The 24,453-nt window shown below is 40.9% G+C and overlaps 1 protein-coding gene across 14 annotated transcripts in view; it reads left to right on the top strand.

The window, feature by feature from the left end:
* Positions 1–24,453, top strand: part of OSBPL1A (oxysterol binding protein like 1A) — a 233,268-nt gene that overhangs the window by 102,050 nt on the left and 106,765 nt on the right. For 12 of the 14 annotated variants that reach the window (XM_054460821.2, XM_054460822.2, XM_063653504.1 and 9 more), the window contains one exon: positions 11,537–11,643. In XM_054460821.2, coding sequence (XP_054316796.1) covers positions 11,537–11,643 — 107 coding nt within the window. Of the gene's footprint in view, positions 1–11,536; positions 11,644–20,263; positions 20,875–23,809; positions 23,831–24,453 lie in introns of those variants that run through there. The other 2 variants (XM_054460827.2, XM_054460828.2) reach the window with 2 other exon arrangements.

Below are 24,453 nucleotides of genomic sequence, written 5' to 3'. Positions count from 1 at the left end.
TGAAATGAATGACCTACTTATCTAACTTAAATTTATACCTTATATCTCTCAAACTCAGGGAGAAACAATAAATTTCTGTCAAGTTAGTAAATTTAAAGATTGTACAAGTCAAAGAGACTTTTTAGAGACATGAAACCATTAGAACTGTGGCATATTTTGCATTCTTTTGCCAAGAGGGGTTCCACAGTTAATGCCACTGATTTTTATATCCTACTCCTCTCCCCTGAATTCTGTTTTTTTCCTGAGGCAAATCTTTGAGTAATTCTTTCATTAGGGGTCTGTGAATAGAAGAATTTCTACCTTATCCAAATCTTTATTTCATCCTCACTGGGTTATATTTATCTTCCACTAGCATTTTGAAGACGCAATTGCAACTTCTTCTGACTTCTGATATTTTCTTTTTTCTTTTTGAGACAGAGTTTTGCTGTTGCCCAGGCTGGAGTACAGTGGCGCGATACTGGCTCACTGCAATCTCTGCCTCCCGAGTTCAAGCGATTCTCCTGCTTCAGCCTCCTGAGTAGCTGGGATTACAGATGCACCCACCACTACACCCGGCTAATTTTTTAAAATGTATTTTAATTTATTTTAATTTTTTATTTTTTAGTAGAGACAGGGTTTCACCATGTTGGCCAGGCTGGTCTCGAACTCCTGACCTCAGGTGATCCACCTGTCTCAGTTTCCCAAAGAGCTGGAATTACAGGCAATCTCTTTTTTTTCCTCTCCCCCCCCCCCACCCCCCTCTTGTTACTGCAAAGATTTTCACTTTGTTTTTGGTATTCGGCAGTTTTATTCTGTCTCTGGGTTTGGATTTTGTTGTTCTATAGCTTGCTTGAAACTCTGTTCTTTAATTCAAGGACTCATTTATTATCTTTCTTTAAGTTAGAAAAGTTCTTAGCTATTATCTCTTCCAATTTTACTTCATCATTCTTTATATTCCCTCCTGCCAGAACTCTTAATAGACATATGTTGAGCCTTCTCGTTCTATCCTCCTACCTCATTTCTTATTCCATTTCTTTCTGTTGCATTCTGAGTACTTTTCTTAGATCTATTTTCTAGCTTTAGTTTCTTTCTCAATTTAGTCAGTTTTTCTGCTTAATCTTTTGACTTTCTACTTTCTAATCTTAGTGGCTGTATTTTATAATTCTAGAAATTTTAGTTGGTGGTTTTAAAAATTTGTTATTTTTCCCCATAGTGACATGTTCTTTTATATTACATGCATTTCTAATTTTATCTCTAATAACTTCAGACATATGAATTTAAAGCATTTTTTTCAGAATGTTTTTATACCTCAAGTTGTTGCACAGCTAAGTCTTTTGTTTCTTCTGCTGAATGTCCATCACAATGGATTGTAACTTTATGGAAAGCTCATCTTCAGTGGAGCTTGTGGTTTTTTGTTTTGTTTTATTTTGTTCTTGTTTTTCCTGCTTCTTGGGTTTGGAGGTGTCCATGTAGAGTAGTTTTGTGTGTGTTGCTGTTGAGACTGTAAAGGTTTCTCTGCTTCTGGGCTACTAGTTTTAAATTTGGATTTCATATCTAGGCGTGCTACAAGCTAGGGGCTTCAGTTTCTCAAGTTTCCCACCCAGAGCTTAGGCAAGAAAGTGTCCTTCTTCCCTGAGCACAAGGGCAGTTTTCTACTCCCACTGTCACTAGGGGTCTGCCCCTTTACCAGGCCTTACCCGCTTGATTTGGGAGGCCAAAGCCCCATACTTTCCATTCATGTAGCTGTAATGTCTCATCTATTTTGTTGTTGTTGTTGTTTGTTTTGTTTTATTTATTTTTTGGAGATGGAGTCTCGCTCTGTCGCCCAGGCTGGAGTGCAGTGGAGCGATCTTGGCTCACTGCAACCTCCGCCTCCCGAGTTCAAGCAATTCTCCTGTCTCAGCCTCCCAAGTAGCTGGGACTACAAGCACACACCGCCACGTCCGGGTAATACTTTTGTATTTTTAGTAAAGATGGGATTTTACCGTGTCACCCAGGCTGGTTTTCAAACTCCTGAGCTCAGGCAATCCACCTGCCTCGGCCTCCCAAAGTGCTGGGATTGCAGGCATGAGCCACTGTGCCCAGCCAGGCTCATCTGTTAATCCTCTGGGTGTATGTTCTGTCTGACACCCACCTCTATCCTTGACCTTCCTACCAGGCATCACTGGTTGGGCCTGTTGCATCAGCCTTGCCTTTTGTTTGTTTCTTTCTTTCTAGCATATGTGGGGATTTTATTCTTTCAAACTTTGCACTATGTTATTTTACTGTTTTATTCGGTGTCTTTATGGATTGTGATTGGAGAGATGGTCCCATCAGCCTAGTCTGCCAGGTACCACCAGTGTCCCATGCTCTTTCTAATATAAAACATGTCAATACTCTACAATTTATATTATCTAGTATAAAGCAAACACATACAGCCTTTTTTTGTACATTGTCCTGTGTATTTGATGTATAGACAGTCCCTAACTTACAATGGTTCAACTTACAATTTTTCAACTTTACAATAGTGTGAAAGTGACATTTTCAGTTTATGATGGGTTTATTGGGATATAACCATATTGTAAGTTGGGGAGCATCTGTATTAACTTATTTGTGCCTGGTAACAGCCCTATGCAGTATATACAACTATTCTTTCCTTTTTACAGATAAGTTGACTGAGGCACAGGGAGCTTATATAACTTACTTAAGGTCACAGAGCTTGTAAAAACCAGAGTTAGCATTTGGCCCTGGGCAGCCTGGCTCCAGAGTGTGTTCTTAACCAATAAACAGGCTGGCATGGTGGCTCATTCCTGTAATCCGAGCACTTTGGGAGGCTGAGGCGGCAGATCACCTGAGATCAGGAGTTCGAGACCAGCCTGCCCAACATGGCGAAACCCTGTCTCTACTAAAAAATACAAAAATTAGCCGAATGTTGTGGCGTGTGCCTGTAATCCCAGCTACTCAATCCTGAGGCAGGAGACTCGCTTGAACCCGGGAGGTGGGGGTTACAGTGAGCCAAGATCGTGCCATTGCATTGCAGCCTGGGTGACAGAGCCAAACTCCATCTCAAAAAACAAACAAAAACACAGGAAAAAAACAATAAACAGTCTGGAATGAATATCAAAAATTCAGTGTTGACCCCTGAACATTTGATCTAGGAACAGGGGGAACAGGAGAAGTTTTGCAGATTTATAACCAGATCTACAAGGTAAGGTAGAATTTGTTGAGGTCAATTACATTAGCTTGGCTGTTGTAGCTAAGGTAGTGTTTAAATCTTCATTGTCTTCTATTCAGAAGTTCAAGGGTAGAGGGGGATTGATGTAGAGCAGGAGTTTCCATTCCACAAAAAAGAAATCCCCCTTTTTTGCTGTCGTTCTTTTCCTTCTCTTTTCTTGTCCTCATTTTTTCTGTTCTTCATCCCCAAAAATACATCATCAATTCACTCAATTTCCCAAGACCAAACTTTGGAGTCATTGTTCTTCCTCTTTCTCCAAATATATTTTGTTGATCAGTTCTCCCATTCAAGTACTAACCAGGCTTGACCCTGCTTAGCTTCCGAGATTAGCTGAGATTGGGTGTGTTCAGGCTATAGATAGTCAGTTCTGTCTCTTAATATCACTCTACTTTGTTTCTCTTCCTATGTCCCCCTACCATTATGCTAAAATAGGCCATAGCTATCTTTCCCCTTGATTACCACAACTTCTTGGCTGGCCACACTGCCTCCACAATTTTTTTTTTTTTGAGACAGAGTCTTGCTCTGTCACCCAGGCTGGAGTGCAATGGCCGATCTCGGCTCACTGCAACCTCCGCCTCCCGGGTTTAAGTGATTCTTCTGCCCCAGCCTCCCAAGTAGCTGGGATTACAGGCGCGTGCCACCATGCCCAGCTAATTTTTGTATTTTTAGTAGAGACAGGGTTTCACCATGTTGGCCAGGCTAGTCTCGAACTTCTGACCTCAGGTGATCTGCCTGCCTTGGCCTCCCAAAGTGCTGGGATTACAGGCGTGAGCCACTGTACCCAGTCCTGCCTCCACTCTTATATTCCTTCATTTACCTCCATGGAATATTCCACAGAGTAGTTAGATGCTTCTGAAACACAAATTGGAATTGTCACAGCCTTAACAGAAGCATTCAGCGCCTTAGGGTATAATCTAAACTCTAAGTTGACTGACTTTATGACCTGTGTGTCTACTCACTTCAGCTGCTTCCTCTCTTACCTATTCCTTCCTTCCTTCTACACTCTGTGCAGCAACAGTGACCTTTTCTCATGCATTTGGGTCTTAGCATATGTTGTTTCCAAGGTATGAAATCACTTTTTCTCATCTTTTACATGTAGTTTCCAGAAACTCCTCCTTGACTTCTCTAAGACTATGTTCTTATGTGTTTTCGGATCACCCTGCACTTTCTCTACCATAGCACTAGCCACTCTAATGTAATGCTTCCTGTTTCCATTTCTCTCTCTGGGCAGGCCCAGCCTCCTCAGGTGTTAGATGGGACAGGAAGAGCAAGCAAAGGTACAGGCCACAACAGTTGCCCCTATTCAGGCCAGTCGTACAGGGCACTGGAGAGTGAGCTTCTGTCTTTGGTCCAAGCTTTCTTTCAGGCAGCAAGGTTGAAGAATCTAATAGGTGAGACAGTGTGGCTATGAGACTAAGTGATTTATTGCTCACTTTTACTTCTGCCAAAGTCTATTTTATTTTATTTTATTTTTGAGACAGAGTCTCTCTCTGTTGCCCAGGCTGGAGTGCAGTGGCACGATCTCGGCTCACTGCAACCTCTGCCTCCTGGTTCAAGCGATTCTCTTGCCTCAGCCTCCCGGGTAGCTGGGATTACAGGCAAGTGCCACCTTGCCCAGCTAATTTTTGTATTTTTAGTAGAGACAGAGTTTCACCATGTTGGCCAGGTTGGTCTGGAACTTCTGATCTCAGGTGATCTGCCTGCCTCGGCCTCCCAAAATGCTGGGATTACAGGTGTGAGCCACCATGCCTGGCCTACTTCTGCCAAAGTCTAGAAGACAGGCAAGCATTATACCCTGAAGCTCTCTCAAGCACTCAGAGTGGATAAACTCTATTATGTCATCCAGTTCTGCACCTTATTCTTTGTGGCACAGACCTTTCCAAGACTCCTCTCTTGACCTTGGCCATAGGTGGCCCTTTCTAGATCATATGTGGCTCAACCCTAGTTACCATTTACTTCATTGACTCCGCTTTTCTCATAAGGACTTACCATAAGGTGGGGAACCCATTGGACAATTCAGTCAGAAGTGATGCAAATCCAGTTATACCCTTTGATGAAGATTTCCTCAGTTTGATTAAAATTAACTTCCTTATTGCCTCACTTCATTCTCATTTGCAAGCAAGTACAAAACACATTCTGTAGTTCTGCTGGCTTCTCTCCTGTTTTGTTTGACTCCAGGTCTTTGTGACTTGTACTCTTTTCTAAATTTTTAAATGTAATTCATTTTATTTTTTCCAAATAATAATATCCTTCTCCTCTTACTCTTCTAAAGTCTCCCTTTGATCAGTATTATTCTTTCAATAGTAATTGTTTTATTTTCCATTTTCCTTGCTAGACAGCAAGCTCTGTAAAAACAAAGACTGTCTGTCCAACTTACCCCTTTTTCTCCAGCACCTAGCTGGTGCCTGCCACGTGATTGCCACTCCATAACTGGCAGATGAAAACCTCTCACCTTGCTAGAGTTCTCCTTGATCATAATTCTGAAACTATCTTCCCTCAGAACTAGTATATTTTGCACTCTATTTTAGAAGTGTTTATTGGGTTTATATTTAGCAATACAAAAATGTTCCTTGTTCTTTAAGATCCAACTCAAGTGCAACATCTTTTCATCAAACTATGGATTACTCTAGTCCATAATGACAATGCTCTTCTCTGAAATTTTAATATTTTTTAAAAGTATGCACAACTTCCTAGTTATGTCTCACAACATCCCTGATATTATCTTTTTATTATTCATTTAATACATGCTACTTTGAGCTATATATTTTATATCCTCCAGTGCAATGAATGTAAATTATATAGATGTAGATATATAGAATAAATGGTCAGAGGTACTTCTTCAGTGGGTGATTGTATTCAAGGTAGTCATTTTAATTTGAACAAAAAATAGATTTATATTTTTATGTCTTTCAGCATGACCTCTTTTGATATTTTTCAAGTTATGGTTTTATGGAGTAGTTTTTAGAAGGTTAGTTGATTTTTATGTGCACACATTTTTTCCCTGTTTTGAAAAGAGAGTACTGATTTTCACTGAAGCATTTATATAATTCTAATCTGATATGAAAGTCCATTTTATTTATTTATTTTTTGAGACAGAATCTTGCTCTGTCACCCAGGCTGGAGTGCAGTGGCGTGATCTTGGCTTACTGCAGCCTCTGCCTCCCGGGTTCAAGTGATTCTCCTGCCTCAGCCTCCTGGGTAGCTGGGATTACAGGCGCACGCCATGACGGCCAGCTAATTTTTGTATTTTTAGTGGAGACGGGGTTTCACCATGTTAGCCAGGCTGGTCTCGAATTCCTGACCTCAGGTGATCTGCACGCCTCGGCCTCACAAAGTGCTGGGATTACAGGTATCAACCACTGTGCCCAGCCTTGAAAGTCCATTTTAAAATGGACTTTGATCATTTAGGTTAGATCAGGTCTTTCATGTATATAGTCATTATGTATTGCATTTTTTACACCACAAAAGATAAATCATCCCATTTTGTTATTTTCTGTATTTTCTCTGATCTTTAGCTTTGTCACTAGATTTTGTAGTTTTTGGGCTATTTAGTCTCTCTCCTGTTTGTGTTTAATTATTAAAAAAAGCCACATACATATTCAAGGTAGCAATGTTACCAGAAGGACAAGGATGGGGAAATAAAATGCCTTCATCCAGTTTTTTTCTTTTAAATACTTGTCCCAAATGATGGAAATATTTCAGTTAAATGTTGAAAAACAGGCAAAATATATTTTCTTGTGCCACAAGTAAAAAACAAAATGTAGTTAAAAATTACTTATTTCTCAATCTGCCCTAATCAACCAACCTATAGTAATATAAATGAAAAAGTTTTCATTTCACATTTTTAAACTAAAGGACCATAATTCTTTTAAGGTGAAATATAATAACTTGAAGCCATTTGGATTCAGATTATATTTTACATTAAAAGAATTATGGTAGCAAAGTGTGGAATAAGATATTTTATTAGTTTCCTTATTCATTTAATAAACATTTGAGAGGTTTTATTTTGGCAAAGCGTGGTGTTTGGATGGGGGTAAGGAAGTTTAGAGTTTACAGAGGTTCACAGAGAGACAACATACATACAATGCCTCATGCCGCTATAACAAGTGGTTGTGGCCACTGTTGGAGTCCAGGAGCAGCTGCTGTCATGTCCCATGGTGATATTTTGTTGTTGTTATTGTTTTTAGAGATAGGGTCTTGCTCTGTCGCACAGGCTGAAGTGCAGTGGTGTGGTCATAGCTCATTGCAACCTTCAACTACTGGGCTCAAGTGATCCTCCTGCCTTGGCCTCCCAAAGTGTTGGCATTACAGGCATGAGCCACTGCACCCATTCTCCACAGTGATATTTAAGGAAGGCTTCCTGGGGAAGGACAGCATTTGAACTAGGCCTTGAAAGAAAATAATTTTTTTTGTCAAGTAGGGAAACTTCTGAATATGGATAATTATTATTTCCAATATTCAAGTAACATGTCAATATTCAGCATTCAACATCCAATATTTAACAATATTTTGAAGACTGTTTTTAGGTAAACATTTCCAGGAGAACAATCTGGCTGAAACAAATTTAGTTTATTGAGCATCTTAAATGTTAGGCTAAGGAAATGTGGACTTTTTTTTTTTTACACTAGGATAACAGTGGAGGTTGTCTGTACAAGGGATTAATTTGTTCACATAAAGAAACAAGTGTTTTCCCACTGTTTTAAAAACTTACCCAATTAAAAATTGTTCAGTGTAATCATGAAAAATGACAGATTGTGAGCTTTTTATGTCTCTAAAGTTAAGCTTTTCCAATATGATCTTCTCACAGCTTTCATGACTTTAAAAACGTTTTTAGTACAAAAAATAACTTTTTTCCTGAAAATCAACAGCATCAGATTCTTATAGCAGGCCAAATAAGGCAACATACTGGCCTTCTTGCATTTATTCATGACAGTTTAGTCTCTAAATATTAACGAGCTAAAACATATTTGCAGTGATTCCCAGTTGGTCACTTTTCTAGAAGCTTAGCAATTTTAATTTTTTTTATGTAACATTATATAAACATAATTCTGTAAGAAGCGTGCCAGTGTGAGTTGAACGGACCCTGATGTGCTACACTGCAGTGTGGCATACGGCAAGGTTCGGCAATTCTTAAACTGTTCCGCTGTGGAAGTTCATTTCAAAAATCTTGTTTTAACATTTGCTTGTCAAAGAAACGAAGTAACATTTGACTCTTGAACAAAAGAATTTGACACTCTCTCAATGGTGGATTCTTATGAAAACTTATTTATATATATATATATACACACATATATATATTTGGAATATTTTTTGAAACTTTGCAGAACCAGTATTTTCAAACACTTGTAAGTATTCTTAAGTATGTATTTGGACAATTTATATTGCTTCATGTTAACAAGTATCTAAAGTTTATGAAATATCTAAAACAGACAAAAACAGGATGATTAAGCTTATGATGGTATTTAATAAAAGAACTATATCTATGAATAGTTATGCTTCTATCTTCCTGTCATTTATGCCCTGAAAGTGGAAAATTACTAGATTACCCGGAAAATTTATGGAAGGCATAGGCTGTGTCTGTTTCTCCTGGTACATCTCCTCAGTACTCGGTCCACAGTTCGTGTTGAGACATCTGTTCAGGCACTATTTAAGTCATATGGCACGTAGCATATGGTAATCTCATTTGCTATTTAGCAACTAAGTAGAGAATAAATCTTCACAATGTGTATCAGAGGTTCAAAATGAAAAATAAAGTCTGTAAAGTCAAATTTGTTTTAGAATATGGTAGTTTTCAATTAGTTGGGCTTTATTAAAGAAGCTAACAAGAGAAAACTATCCTGTAAGATGTATTTTGTAAGATGTAAACTGTGGTAAAATATAATTTGGCCTTCATATCCATATATATGTGTGTGTGTGTGTGTCTGTCTGTGTGTGTGCATATATGTGTGTGTGTGTGTGTGTGTGTGTGTGTGTATATATATATATATATATATTTTTTTTTTTTTTTGAGATGGAGTCTTGCTCTGTCTCCCAGGCTGGAGTGCTGTGGCACCATCTCCACTTACTGCAACCTCCACATCCCAGGTTGAAGCGATTCTCCTGCCTCAGTCTCCCGAGTGGCTGGGATTACAGGCACCCGCCACCATGCCCAGCTAATTTTTGTATTTTTAGTAGAGATGGGGTTTCACCATGTTGGCCATACTGGTCTTGAACAGCAGTATAGAAAACTTGAACTCCTGGGCTCAAGCAATCCTCCTGCCTCAGCCTCCCAAGTAGCTGAGACTACAGGTGTACACCACCATGTCCAGCTAATTTTTAAATTTTTTGTAGAGATGAAGTCTTGCTTTTTTGCTCGGGCTAGTCTTGAACTCCTGGCCTCAAGTGATCCTTTTACCTTGGCCTCTCAAAGTGCGGGGATTACACACGTAAGCCACTATGCCTCGCCCTAGCTGTAATCTTGTGTCTTTCAGCAAATCTTGTTCTGTCCCCACCTTTTAGTTATTTTTTGATGAAAAGACTTCTTAAATGTTAAGATTTTTATTTGATGGGAGGGACAGATTTAAAGGATCTTAATGTATAATTAACAAAATATCAGAAACCATTTCAACTAAGTACACTTCTTTTGCATTAATCTGGACATAATATTTTATTTGTTTTTAAGTGATATATATGCACTTTGCACCTTCCTCTTGTCAATATTTTGTTTTTGTTTTTGTTTTCTATTTTTAATGAGTAAATGGGTTAAGATTTTCTTTAGAGGACCAGGGCAGATACTGATACTACCATTTCTTTATTGCCAACTTAAACACATACTCAATGGTACTGGACCTTCATAGGAACACATTTTTGAGAGCACAAAGACCTACTTATGCCAAACAGTGGTCCAGATAGGAAGTAGAGTTAATGCTGTTTTCAGATATGTTAGCCACCATTGATAACTACAGAATTATTTTTGTTTCTTTTTAGTACTTGCTTTTGAATAAAATTACTTATCTACAAAGGAAATTTTAATGTTTTATAAAGAGTGCTATCAATCCTTCTTGTCAGCTGTTTTTCTTAAACATTACCTTGTTATTTAATTCCTATAAACTTTTTTTTTTTGTCTTGGTGATTCTTGTAGGGCAGTGCTCCCCAACTTTTTTGGCACCAGGGACTGGTTTTGTGGAAGACAGTTTTTCTGCGGACTCGGGGGTAGGGGTGGGAGTAGGGGGTGGGGAGATGGTTTCGGGCTCAAACTGTTCTACCTCAGATCATCAGGCATTAGATTCTCATAAGGAGCCCGCAACCTAAATCCCTCATATACACAGTTTGCAATAGGGTTCGTGCTCTCATGAGAATCTAATGCCACCACTGATTTGACACGAGGCAGAGCTCAGGTGGCAATGCTCACTCACCCTCCACTCACCTCTTGCTGTGTGGCCCGGTTCCTAACAGGACCACAGACCAGTACCAGTCTGCAGCCTGGGTCTGGGGACTCCTGTTGTAGGGTATAGACCTTTCTAGGAGAAGGCTCCATTCTTTCTTTCTCTGTACCAATTTATGTGCCCTAAATAAAGTGTGTGCTTAATAATGATGCCCAAGAAACATGAGGCTGGGTGCAGTGGCTCATGCCTGTAATCCCAGCACTTTGGAAGGCCGAGGTGGGCAGATCACCTGAGGTCAGGAGTTTGAGACCAGCCTGGCCAACGTTGTGAAACCCCATCTCTACTGAAAATACAAAAAAAATTAGCCAGGCATGATAGCGTGTGCCTGTAGTCCCATCTACTCGGGAGGCTGAGGCAGGAAAATCTGTTGAACCTGGGAGGTGAAGGTTACAATGAGCCGAGATTACTCCACTGCACTCCAGCCTGGGCCACAGAGTGAGACTCTGTCTCAAAGAAAAAAAAAAAAAAAAAAAGCCGGACGCGGCGACTCACGCCTGTAATCCCAGCACTTTGGGAGGCCGAGGTGGGCGGATCATGACGTCAGGAGTTTGTGGCCAGCCTGGCCAATATGGTGAATCCCCGTCTCTACTAAAAATACAAAAATTAGCCGGGCGTGGTGGCGGGCGCTTGTAGTCCCAGCTACTCGGGAGGCTGAGGCAGAAGAATTGCTTGAATCTGGGAGGCAGAGGTTGCAGTGAGCCAAGATTGCACCACTGCACTCCAGCCTGGGCAACAGAGCGGACTCCGTCTCAAGAAAAAAAAAAAAAAAAAAAAAAAAAAGAAAAGAAACATGATATGTTTTGCTTACGATAGCTAGATGTAAAGATGAGGTTAATAGATATGAGAGTATTTTTGTGGTCTTAGTTTACCTTAAGATTCCTTAAAATCCCACTCACTGTATTTATTTTTTTATTTATAGAAATGCTTCCATCATTTCTTCAGAAAGTTGAAGTTGTCTCAGAAGCTTCTAGAGAAACTTGTGTAGCTTTGACTGATTGCCTTAATCTCTTCACTAAACAAGAAGGGGTAGGTAGTTCAGAATTGAATTTGTAAACTAATTGTTTGGATATTGCATGCGTGGTTGTCCATGAAGTTATTGCTTTCAAATTGTTCAAAGGTAGGAAAAAATTAGTATTAACAAAGGAAAGCTTCATTTGTCACAAAAATTTAGAACTTATTTATTATTGATTAAGCAGGATGAAATAACTTGTGTTCATATCTTTTGAATTTGTTGATGTAGCCATATTTAATAAGTATACTTAAAATTGATCTACTCAGGATTGTTATGACACTTCAATAAGAGAGATGTGAAAATATTCTAGAAACGGAAGGTCTTTACATTAAAAAATACTTTTATTTAGGAAATAGAGTACTATCATACTTATCTATGTAAACTAAGCTCAATGGATTAAATATTTTTTGTGTTCTTTCCCCTCACTCTCTTACCCTTCAACAGTTTGCCATTTGCTTTTCTAAATATGAGTAAGGGCTGAGCATGGTGGATCATGCCTGTAATTCCAGCATTTTGGGAGGCTGAGGCGGGCAGATCACCTGAAGTCAGAAGTTCGAGACCAGCCTGTCCAACATGATGAAACCCCGTCTCTACCAAAAAATACAAAAATTAGGCCGGGCACAGTGGCTCACGCCTATAATCCCAGCACTTTGGGAGGCTAAGGTGGGCAATCACTTGAGGTCAGGAGTTCGACACCAGTCTGGCCAACATGATGAAACCCCATCTCTACTGAAAATACAAAAATTAGCCAGGCATGGTGGCGCACACCTGTAATCCAGCTACTTGGGAGGCTGAGGCGAGAGAATCACTTGAGCCCGGGAGGCAGAGGTTGCAGTAAGCCAAGATTGCACCACTGCACTCTAGCCTGGGTGATGGAGTAGACTCTGTCTCAAAAAAAAAATTAGCCAGAGAATCACTTGAACCCGGGAGGCAGAGGCTGCAGTGAGCCAAGAACGCACTACTATACTCCAGCCTGAGTGACACAGTGAGACCCTGTTTCCAAAAAAAAAAAGAAAAGAAAACCAAATATGAGTAAGAGTGGTATGCTGAGCTATCAGTGATTCATTTTCAAAGGATTGAAAAGTTACAAAGATGTGTTTTGGTTGCCAGAATTAGGATTTTTCTTGTTTTGCTGTTTTTCCCCTCATTTTTATGATTTCAATGTAAGTCAAGTGTCAATAGGCTTTCTTTTCCATTTTGTTAATTTTTATATATATGTCTAATCTTCAGTATTTTAGATTAAGATACCAAATTTCTTATTCTTGTTTTAGTTTACTTGTACCTTTTGGTTAGAGATTAGGTTTTGGTAAAAGAAGATAGATGAAATTGCTTTTATATATTTTCCTCTAATATGTAAAGATCTAACATTTTATTTTCTCATGACTAGAAAGGGATCCTTATGAATTCATATACAATTTTTTTTTTGAGACAGGGTCTTACTCTGTTGCCCAGGCTGGAGTACAGTGGCGCAGTCATGGCTCACTGCAGCCTCAGCCTCCTGGGCTCAAGTGATCCTCCCACCTCAGCCTCACAAGTAGCTGGGACTACTGGCATGCACCATGATGCCCAGCTAATTTTTGATTTTTTTTTTTTTTTTTTTTTTTTTAGAAATGGGCCTTTGTATGTTGCCCAGGTTGGTCTTGAACTCCTAGATGCAAGCCATCTGCCCGACTCAGCCTCCCAAAGTGCTGGGATTACAGGCATGAGCCACCATGGCGAGCATATACAAATTTTTAAATGCTGTGTTTGCTATATGTAGCACCAATTCTACATGTTAATTTATTTGGAGAATAAGACAAATATGGAAATAATAATCATTTAAAACAAACTTACCAAAAGTCTTTTAATAGAATTATATTAACTATCACAGGAAAACATAATTGTTCATTAAACATTTCAAATGGTTGATTTTTTAATACTGTTTGAAAATATCCCTCCTCAGCACTTCTATTTTTCGTGGTTTGCAAATTTCATGAGTAAGTTTGTTTAAATAACAGATGATTTAGTGTTCTAAATAAATTTGAACAGGATGGTTGCATTCAGAATATCTTTGACATTAATAAAATATGATGTCATAGGATTCATGAAATATTTAGTACCTTGTAAAACCACATTTCACTCATGTCTCTTATGTGGTACCTGATGGATGTATTGATAGCTTTCTTGTCCTAGAGATGTATGGTTTTAAGGCTGAACATTAGATTAGAAGTAACATGTTATGTTGGTTCATGTTTAATTTCTGAAGCAATCAACCTATTCTATTTTTTAAACTATCTGCTTAAAAAATAACCTAATTCTTTCTCTTTGTGAAAATCTAGATGTGCAAGAGTGTTAGCCTAAAGTTTAGGCTAATTGACCTCTTTTAGCCTCTTAAATTTATCATGAGGATTAAATAAGATAATGTAAGCAAAATACTTAGCATAGTACCAGACACATAGTAAGCCCTGAATAAAAGTTAACAGTTATTGTAAGATCTTAACTAATTAACATTTGTAGCCTCTCTTTTTTGATAGTATCTTGGAGCTTTTATGTGTGTAACAGTGGATTTATCTTGTTTTGGGAGGAAGTAGCATTGTCTAAAGAACTTTTATTTGACCACTATCATTGGAATGATGGTGTTGTGTTTCCATCCTTGTTGTTTAAATGACAAGGCTACTTCACTTCTCTGAACCTTGTTGTCTTCATCTTTTGAATAAGGGAAACCATATAGCAAGCTTTTAGAAGCACTGGTCTGAAAGTCTGGTGGACCCATTTTTAATCTCAGTCTTTCTCTAACTTTTCTCCAACTGTGGGACAAGTTTCTGTAAAATGAAAATAAACACCTCAGAGTTGGGTGTGGGTATCAACTATATGTAGACGAATGTTACATATATAGAGTATGTTAGCATACTGCGTGGAACACAGTATTCTGTTTAGTAACTAGCATTTAATGTTTCAAGCTTTTGGAATGTATTTAAGATATCTTCTGAGTAATTATATGAAATATCAACTCCATGAAACACTTAGAATCCATGGATTTCCTTCTCAACAGTAAGATAAACAGTGAGAAGGCACTGCAAAATATTTGAAAGGTAAGTGGCATTTCTAAAGTTAGTCTTTCAAATGCATAAGGATTACAACATAGGAATTTAACAGCATAATCGAGGTCAGAGTGGTGTAATTATGTGCTGTAATACGTTTTTTATCTGGCATTATAAATTACATTTCTATTATCTAGAAATTTTATTAAAAGAGCAGGCATAAGCTTTGAAGACCTACAGACCTGGCTGTAATTCCTGGCTCTGCTATTTGGTCTCTTTGACTCAGTTTTAAAATACAATCTCCTATTTAAAATGGTGACCACCCAAAAGGGATTATTTTAAAGAGTAAATGCGATCATATTGGTAAAACACCTCTGTAGGGACTGGCACAAAACAGGGATCCAGTAGATGTAAGTGACCCCAGCCCCCACAGCAGCAACACTGTTTTTATTCTAGTCTTTTTTGAGGGCGGTTATTCTAAATGTTTCACATTTACTTCTTAACCTAAAACTTTAAAACTTAATTTTATGTTTATTTCATTTTTTTTTTTACAAACCCTTGTCAGGCCATAATTTTATGTTTTCTAGGTGTCTCGCGATTGGCCTTTTGTATGTCAATAATTATTCTGTGCCTTAATACAGAGATGCCCTCAGGGGATAATGTTTATATGAGTCTGTGTTTTTCTACTAAATGGCCTGGTCCTGCCAATGCTTTTTGGACTCTTGTTTGCTCTTTATAGGTTTTTAAAAATTACCTCTCTTGATTTTTCAAATTAACTGTGTACCTGCCTCTAGCAGTGGAATACTGATGCCTCTGATTTACTCTTTCTAATCTCCTGTTTATTAAAAAGAAAACTAGATAACCAAACTCCATAAAATGATGTCCAGTCAGAGTAAACTGGCCCTCTGTGAGAATCTTGGGGGTTTACAGTGTGTGCAGGCCTTCATGCCTTCTATTTCTGTGGTACGTGGGTGTTTTTTGCTTATTTGAAGATGTACTGATATGACCTACATAATCGAGGTTTTCATAGGAGCTCTAAATAAATGAGGCATTATTGTAGGAAGATTTTATTTGTAAATAAAACTGCTATGGCCTAGTGGCTCATGCCTGTAATCCCAGCACTTTGGGAGGCTGACGGGGGGGGGTGGATCACCTGAAGTCAGGAGTTTGAGACCAGCCTGGCTAACATGGTGAAACCCCATTTCTACTAAAAATACAAAAAAATTAGCCAGGTGTGGTGGCACGCACCTGTAATCCTAGCTACTCGGGAGGCTGAGGCAGGATAATCCGTTGAACCTGGGAGGCGGAGGTTGCAGTGGGCTGAGATCAGGCCATTGCACTCCAGCTTGGGCAACAAGAGCTCTGTCTCAAAAAAACAAAAAACAAAAAAACTACTTATGCTGTTGAGAAAATGGCAATATATAAAATACTTTGTAAAGTTTGTGGTTGATCTACTGAAGAAAAACCTAGATGCTGTTTTTAGGGTAGTTTTCTTAGAAACAGTATAACAGAATGTGAGTGCTGGGTCTTTTCTTAGCCTGGTCTGAGAGTTCCATTCAAAATGCCAGAAACTGGTTTCTGGAATTATATTTGTTTCTGTAGTTTTCCTTGCCAGAGGATGCCCTCCTCATTTTGTGTACTATCGAGCTTCCTTGATGTTAGTCATACCAATTTTTCCAAGGTAAGAACTGCCCATTTAAAGTTAGTAGAAGCTCAGTTATCAAGTGTTTTATACATATTTCATGTTAAATCTCCTGACTGCTGAAGAGCTGTGACCCAACTGTATGACTGGAATGAGAGTGGTGTTGGCCAGGCACGGTGGCTCATGCCTGTAATCCCAGCACTTTGGGAGGCTGAGGTGGTGGATCACCTGAGGTTAGGAGTTTGAGACCAATCTGACCAACATGGTGAAACCTCGTCTCTACTAAAGATACAAAAAATTAGCCGGGTGTGGTGGCAGGCACCTGTAATCCCAGCTACTCGGGAGGCTGAGGCAGGAGAATCGCTTGAACCCAGGAGGCAGAGATTGCAGTGAGCGAGATCGCACCCTTGCCCTCCAGCCTGGGCAACGGAGCGAGACTCCATCTCAAGAAAAAAAAAAAAAAAAAAAGAGTGGGACTAATTTTGTGGTATAATGGAAAGATTCAGACCCTACATTGGAACCGTCTGAAGGGTTGGAATTCTGTACTGCTTCTTTGGACTGGACACTGGTATCTTTGAAGAGAAATCATGTGTACATGTGGACTTACAGCTCTACAAAGTCATGATCTCTTCCCTTCATTTCATTTCCTGCGCTGTCGGGCAGTCCTGTAGTCATTTTGTGACCCTGATATCTTTTGTTCCCTAATGTTCTTTACAGCTCTTCTCGGCCTGCACCCATCTCTGGCCCTCTGTCTCTGTAGTCCCCTCAGATCTCCTTCCACTCTGAGCAGAATTCCTTTGTTAAACATGAGGCAGTCACTGTATATGGCTCCACTCCCTACCACTCTTCACTCCAGTTTTTATCTGCATCTGCTCTTATCCTTTCCTCTAGCCTTTTGCTGGAGGCATCTGTCTCCTTCCATTCTGCTTCTCTGGGGACCTTGCTTCAAAAAATAGCTCCTCTCTTTGGAATTCTCTACCCCCTTATTTATAGCTTTTGTCTATCTCCCTGCATCCTTTTCCAATTCCATTTTTGAAAATGTGATACTTTCTGTTTCTACTTCTTAATTTTCAGCAAGTCCACCGAAACTGTTCTTGCCAGTATTTCCTTATTGCTAAATCAAAGGACATTTAAAAATTGTCTTGCTTGTCCTCTGAAGGGCCTGGCATGTGACTACTTCCTGTTTTTTGGAATTGCGCTGTGGCTTCCACAGTGCTGCCTCTTTTGGCTTCTCCTTCCTTTGTAGCAGCTCCCTTTCAGTCACCTTCTTTTTTTTTTTTTCTTTTGAGGTGGAGTCTTACTCTGTTGCCAAGGCTGGAGTGCAGTGGTGCCATCTTGGCTCACTGCAACCTCAGCCTCCCGGGTTCAAGCAATTCTCCTGCCTCAGCCTCCTGAGTAGCTGGGATTACAAGTGCATGCCACCACACCCAGCTAATTTTTTGTATTTTAGTAGAGATGGGGTCTCACTATGTTAACCAGGCTGGTCTCAAACTTCTGAACTGAAGTGATACACTTGCCTTGGCCTCCCAAAGTGCTGTGATTACAGGCATCAGCCACCACGCCTGGCCTCAGCCACTTTCTAAAGCATTTTTTTATCTACCTATGTATTAAATATTAGTATTCCCTAGGTTTCTGTGAGTGACCTTCTCACTCCTCGTATTTTCCCTGGATGATGTCACCCACTCCTTTAACTAGAATTCCCTGAGGACTCAGATGTCTCCACCTCAGACTTCTCCTGAGTTCTGGTCTAATATATCCAGCTGCCTTTTGAACATTTACATAGGCTTATATCAGAAGCATTTCAAAACCAACGTGTCTCAAACTGAGTTATCCATTCAACTCATAGACTTGCCACCCATTCAGTAATTCAGGCCAGGATCATGGGAACTGGCTTTGGTTCATCCTCCTTCTTCCTCCCTATCTTTAATCAAGTCCTGTCAATTTTTGTGTGTGTGTGTGTGTGTGTGTGTGTGTGAAGGAGTCTCGCTCTGTTGCCCAGGCTAGAGTACAGCGGCACAGTCTTGGCTCACCGCAACCTCTGCCTCCTGGGTTCCAGCAACTCCCCTGCCTCAGCCTCCCAAGTAGCTGGGATTACAGGCACACACCACCATACCCGGCTAATTTTTGTATTTTTAGTAGAAACGGGGTTTTACCATGTTGGCCAGGCTGGTCTAGAACTCCTGACCTCAAGTGATCTGCCTGCCTCGGCCTCTCAATGTGCTGGGATTATAGGTGTGAGCCACCATGCCCGGTTCAGTTTGATTTTTTAATATCTTGGTTGCCTATCTCCCTTTATTCTGTCTTCCCCGACTCCAGCATACAGTTCCCCATTGCTGTTCTGTGAGATAAATTCTCAAGGTTGCTCTGTTGGATGACTGTAACCATTTCCTCATTCAGGCTCCACCCTTCAAAGCTAGGTGAGGTGTCCCTGCTGCTCCATGAGTTCCTGGCTGTCATAGCATTTATCACATTGTATCATTATATATTCACAAACTGGAGCTCCCTAAGGAAGCAACTGTATCTTAGTTATTTTTGTAGCATGGTACTTGGCATGTGGTAGATGGTGAATAAATATTTGAATGAATGAATAATGAATGTACAAAGGAAAAAATTCAGGCTTTGGGATCAGACCAATCTGGATCTAAACTCTGCTACCTCGACCTTGAACAAATGAATATATGTTTAGGAATTCTGTTTCCACATCTGAAATTGAGCGCATATATGTGTTATTTTATGTGAGGTGCTTCGGTACAGTACCTGGCACATTTAGGGGCCATGTAGATTGCCTTTTAAAACAAGAAGGTAATTTGTTGTTCATTGTTTTGCTACCTAGCACTACTTTTATAAACTGAATTCATTCTTTAATTTTCAGGGCCTAGGGAGAGATTCTGTAGCAGGGACTCCTCTTTCCATACGTGATTTTTCCAAATACAGTAACAGTTATTTTCAGTGAAAAAAGTAAAAGAAATAAACTGACTTTTCAAAGATGCCATGAGGCTGGGCGTGGTGGCTCACGCCTGTAATCCCAGCACTTTGGGAGGCCAGGGCAGGTGGATCACTTGATGCCAGGAGTTAGAGACCAGCATGACCAACATAGCAAAACCCCCATCTCTACTAAAAATACAAAAAATTAGCTGGGCGTGGTGGTGCAGGCCTGTAATCCCAGCTACTCAGGAAGCTGGGGCATGAGAATCACTTGAACCCAGGAGGTGGAGGTTGCAGTGAGCTGAGATTGTGCCACTACACTCCAGCCTGGGCGACAGAGCAAGACTCTGTCTCCAAAAAAAAAATAATAAATAAAATAAAGTAAATAAAATAAAAATGAAAACAAAGTTGCCATGAAACCTCACTGACATTCATTCCCAATTTTCCCAGCATGGCCTGGAATGGTCTTTAACACATTCTAGGTCTGTAGTGCAATTACAGTTACCACCGATTTCAATGGGACTTAAAGTACCTAGGATCTTGTGAAAGAAATATTTAATTTTGTTCATTTTTACTCTGAACTCACTAAAGTATGAGGACAGATTTAAACACTTTAGTAAGGTGAAAGGTTTGAAACATGTTGAAACAAAAAGATTTTTTTCCCTCCATCAGAGTGTTACAGTTAACCATAAATTTCATTAACCTGAACATCCCACTTAAGTGTGGTATTTGGGTGGTGGGTTGTCCTCTCCTCTGAACCTTTGCCCTTCAAGCCTGGCTGGAATAATTTTACCTAAGTAGGTTTCACGGTAGTAGGATTAATACCGTTGTTTTCCTTGTTGCTCAGTGTCCCAACTAGAGTATAAACAATAAATATGTGAAGACTGCCCTTCAGTCTTGGTTTTGGAACCGTAAACGCGAACGCTTCAGCATAAGCCTGAGTAAGTGACAGGCAGGATTGGAGAGAAGATTCCTTTGCTTTCCAGAGTTTCCCGAGGGGCGGGCTGGTAAGAAAAAAAAAGAAAAGAAAAAAAAAAAAAAAAGTTGCCAGGGCCGGTGTCTCCAGGAGAGGGCCGAGCGCACAGCAGCTCTAGGACCTCGCAGGCGCCTCAGCGCGGCACTCACGCATAGCCCAAGGAGCAGTCCCCGACCTCTCCTCGGAGGGCCGTGCAGGCTTCCCCGGCGGTCCCTACCTGCGCCTCCGCCCGCCAGCGGCGCTGGGGAAGGGGAGGAGCGGCCCGGACGCGGCCCGCCGCGCGCAGGGAGCCGCCCGCCGCAGGCCTTGCCGCCGCCCGCCCGCGCTCTCCCCGCGAGCCCCGGAGGGCGGGTCTGCGGCCGAGCCAGCGGCGGCCGAGGGGCAGCGCAGACCTCTGCGGCCCGGGCGGGCGCGGCGCGGGAGTCCTGGGCCGCTGGCGGGCAACGCCTCTGCCCGACCTCGCTGGGGAAGGCGGGCGCTGCTGCCCGGCCGGAGCCAGGGGCAGGCTGCGCGAAGGTGACTTAGGGAGACCTTGCGGGCCGCCCTGGGTCGCGCCTCCCGGATCGGCTCGCCTCGGCTCGACTGGAGGGGAGGAGGAGGAGCAGGCCGAGCGCATTCGCGCTGGAGCTTGCCAGGAGCGCAGGGTGGAGCGCGCCAGCCGGGGTCCTCGGATCTGGCCCAGGTAGGTGGGTGTATTTGCAGCTCCGTAGCTTTGCGGGGCAGCCTGGGGCCACGGAGGATGCCGGGGGAGGGCGGCCAGACTTGATCCAGGGCTGTGAGTAGATCCAAGAATAGTTGGACGTGTGTGTGCAGAGTGGGGTGCAGCCGCGGGCGCGTGGGGAGGGGCGCACCAGCCGGGAGACCCTGCTCTCTTCCCAGTGCGGGTCTCCCTGCCTTGGGGTTCCTGCAGGAAGAGCCCCTGGGGAAAAAGCCCGTAGACTGATGTGTTTCTCAGTTGAATATTGGTATTAGGTCAAGAAGGGCTGGAGTGGGAGGAGTAAGACAGTGAAAGACATTATTGTCCTGAATAACCTTCCAAGTTAGTGATTTTTCGCATGGCTGTGCTCCGGCTGACATTGAGATGAACTTACCATCCGCTGCTCAGAGGCCGCTGAAATTCCAAGAATACGAGAAGTGCATGAGCGGATTAAGGAGAGAAAGGGAAATTCTATTTGTGTTGGGGAATGGGGAGGTGGCTTTTAACTTTAATGTTTTGATTAAAGATTTTTGATTACTCACAGGCTTTCTTTGTAGCCTAAACCAGCGGGGAATCACGTTTCCTAGCATTCAGAGCATGTGGCTAGTTGTTTAGTGCTTTCTGTTGTGCTGGATTTTTCTGGGTTTGGAGAGAGGGTGGTAAGGAGAGGAAGATGCCAGAGAAGAGCTTAGTACAGCTTTTCTGAGTTATTAAGGCTATTAAAAGTTTCTTAATTTTAATTAGGTTCAAAGACTGAATTAAGGCATTGCTTAGCAGGAATCTTTTTCGAGAGAGAAAAAATGCTTGAAATGTGTGTTGGTGGAATAATGTGTAGGCTGGAAAACGGGGTGGGGTGGGGGGGTGTCTAAATGCAAACTTGCTTTCCATTTTGAGGACACACCGAAGTTAATCTCCTCTCCAAATCAAATTTGATTTTTAGTCCTTAAGCTGATGTCTTTGGCAAGGTAACTCAATGTCTGTTTAGTGGATATTTAATCTGAGCACAACTACCAGGGAGCTATTTCAGCCTCTGTCCCAGTGCTACTTTAGCCAGACTGGAGTTTTAAAGGAACTTATATCAGCCTGAATATAGTTGCTGGACTCTAGTCTCCCCTCTTTAGAAACCCTTTAAAGGTTAAATTTAGGAGATTGTATTGACAGTGAAAGTGACCCGTATAATTTCTTTGCCCCCAGTTGTGAGCCCTGCATAATTGGGGGGAAGTAAAAGAGCCTGTTAGGTTTTCCATATTAAAGCAAAGGTCTTACTGATATTCAGGGTAGTTTATAAATAGTTTGAGCATGTTTAAATATTGTGCATAACTGAGAAAATAATTATGCAACATCATAATCTAAGCTCCATGTACAATTTTTGACAGTTTATCATTTACATTCTTTATAAAAAGGTTGGCTAAACTTACTACTTCTGGCATTCAAATATATGACTGTTTATCAGCTTTCTGAGAATTATAAGAAATATTTTAATTCCTCTAAAAATAGAAATTTAGAATTGTTATTCAGTCCACATTATTCAACATATATTCCTAAAATTTTCAGTTTATTTTATATATAGTCCAGAGATACAGCTACAAATTAATTTGGAAGCAGCTAAGACATAAGTTATAAATAAAATGAAGTTTATGTAAACTGAAGCTGGATTTCATTGTGATAACTTTTGGGGAATTTTTGAACAAAATACATAAGGTTTTAATTAGCATGGTGTGTGTGTGTGTGTGTTAGGCTTGTCATGCTTGATGTGACTCAAGATCTATCCTCATAAGTCTTTTTATCTCACGATGGTACCAAGACTATAGTCTGCATGTGACTGTGTTTGTCTCATTCCGTACCATATTCCCAATATAGAATGCAGTGCCTGGCTTGTACTCTGATGATTTTTGCATGAGTTATATAGGCAGACATAATTTTCCTTTCATTTTAACTTCAGAGTCTTAAGGGTGTAACCCCTATACATTTTTATAATGGTCCATTGAGGATTTGATGTCTATTACTTTCTGTGACTTTTTTTTGAGTCATTTGATAAATATTTATAGATTGTTTACCTTATAAGAGACTACTAGACCAGTCTGTCTTCATAAAACTAGATGACTAAAATCTATGTAGTCATCTGACTTATACGGGCGTCAGGTGACTAAATAAATTCTTACAGAAGGTGCAACATACCCAGAAGCAACAGAAGAGGGTAAATTTTAGCAAATCCTTAAGACTGGAATGGAAGGGAAAGAATAAAGAGAAAGTCCAGTCTCAAAGATAGAAGCAGGGTCCTTTTGAAGGACTTTGTAAAGTATATCTTGGGCAGTTAGAGTCACTGAAAGATTTTAATCAGATTTAATGAGATTTGCTCCTTACGAGAAGGATTAGAGAGAAGCACAGGCCTGCAAACAGGACGACCAGGTGCAGGAACTCAAGAGAGATAATCAGGGACTGAACCAAGTTAGTGACTGTGGAGAAGGAAAGGGGGATGCAGAGCCGAGATGCTTCAGAAACAAACAACGTGAATAGGAGCTGGTACTGCAGGGAATGTGGGGAATGAAGGTGGAGCCATAGATGACACCCAGGTTTATGGCACAAGTCACACTGTATAGAGATGATTAAGGTGGGGAATTGAGGGAATGTGGAAAGATGAGTTGCCTTTTGGACATGCTATTATGTTCAAGTAAGATTGTCCTTAGGTGTCTGATAAAAATTTGGGAATCATTAACATTGGGAGTCACCTAAGTCAACATGGTAATTGAGGTCAAAGGAATGAATAATATTACCTAGGAGAAGACGCTTGAACAAGTTTGAAATCAAAAGATTGAATACTGATGCTTAAAAGACAAGTGAAAGAAAGGGAGCCAGTGGAGATGACTGAGAAAAGGCGGCAGGAGAGGCAGGAGGAACTCTAGAACACGGGATCGAGGGAGACAAGCCGCCCAGAGGACAGGTAAGAACTGAAGCTTGTCCATTGTATTTGGTAGCCAGGTGGTCATTGGAATCTTTTTTTCCTTTATTTTTTCTAAAAAACAAAACAAAACAAAAAACGGGGTACATGTGCAGAACATGCAGATTTGTTATATAGGTATATGTGTGCCATGGTGGTTGGTCATTGAAATCTTTGATGATGGAAGTTTTAGAAGCTTCATATAGGGCCAGGTGTGGTGGCTCACACCTGTAATCCCAGCACTTTGGGAGGCTGAAGCAGGTGGATCCCCTGAGCTCAGGAATTTGAGAGCAGCCTCAGCAGCATAGCGAAACCCCGTCTCTCCCAAAAAAATATAAAAAATTAGCTGGATGTGGTGGTGTGCACCTGTGGTCCCAGCTACTTGGGAGGCCGAGGTAGGAGGATCACTTGGGCCTGGGAAGGGGAGGTTGCAGTGAGCCGAGACTGCACCACTGCATTCCAACCTGGGTGACAGAGTGAGACCCTGTCTCAAAAATAAAAAAATAAACAAAAAACAAAAAAAGGAAGCTTGACATAAGAGGAAGCCAGATTGCAGCATGCAAAGAAGTAAGTGTGAGGGAGGTGAGGAAACAAATGATGAAGATAGACTTTGTAGACATTCATAA

The sequence above is a fragment of the Pongo pygmaeus genome, chromosome 17 (assembly GCF_028885625.2).
Source record: "Pongo pygmaeus isolate AG05252 chromosome 17, NHGRI_mPonPyg2-v2.0_pri, whole genome shotgun sequence".
Lineage (NCBI taxonomy): Eukaryota > Metazoa > Chordata > Mammalia > Primates > Hominidae > Pongo > Pongo pygmaeus.
The sequence above is the reverse complement of the archived record's forward strand: the minus strand, read 5'-3'. Positions and strand labels throughout refer to the sequence as shown.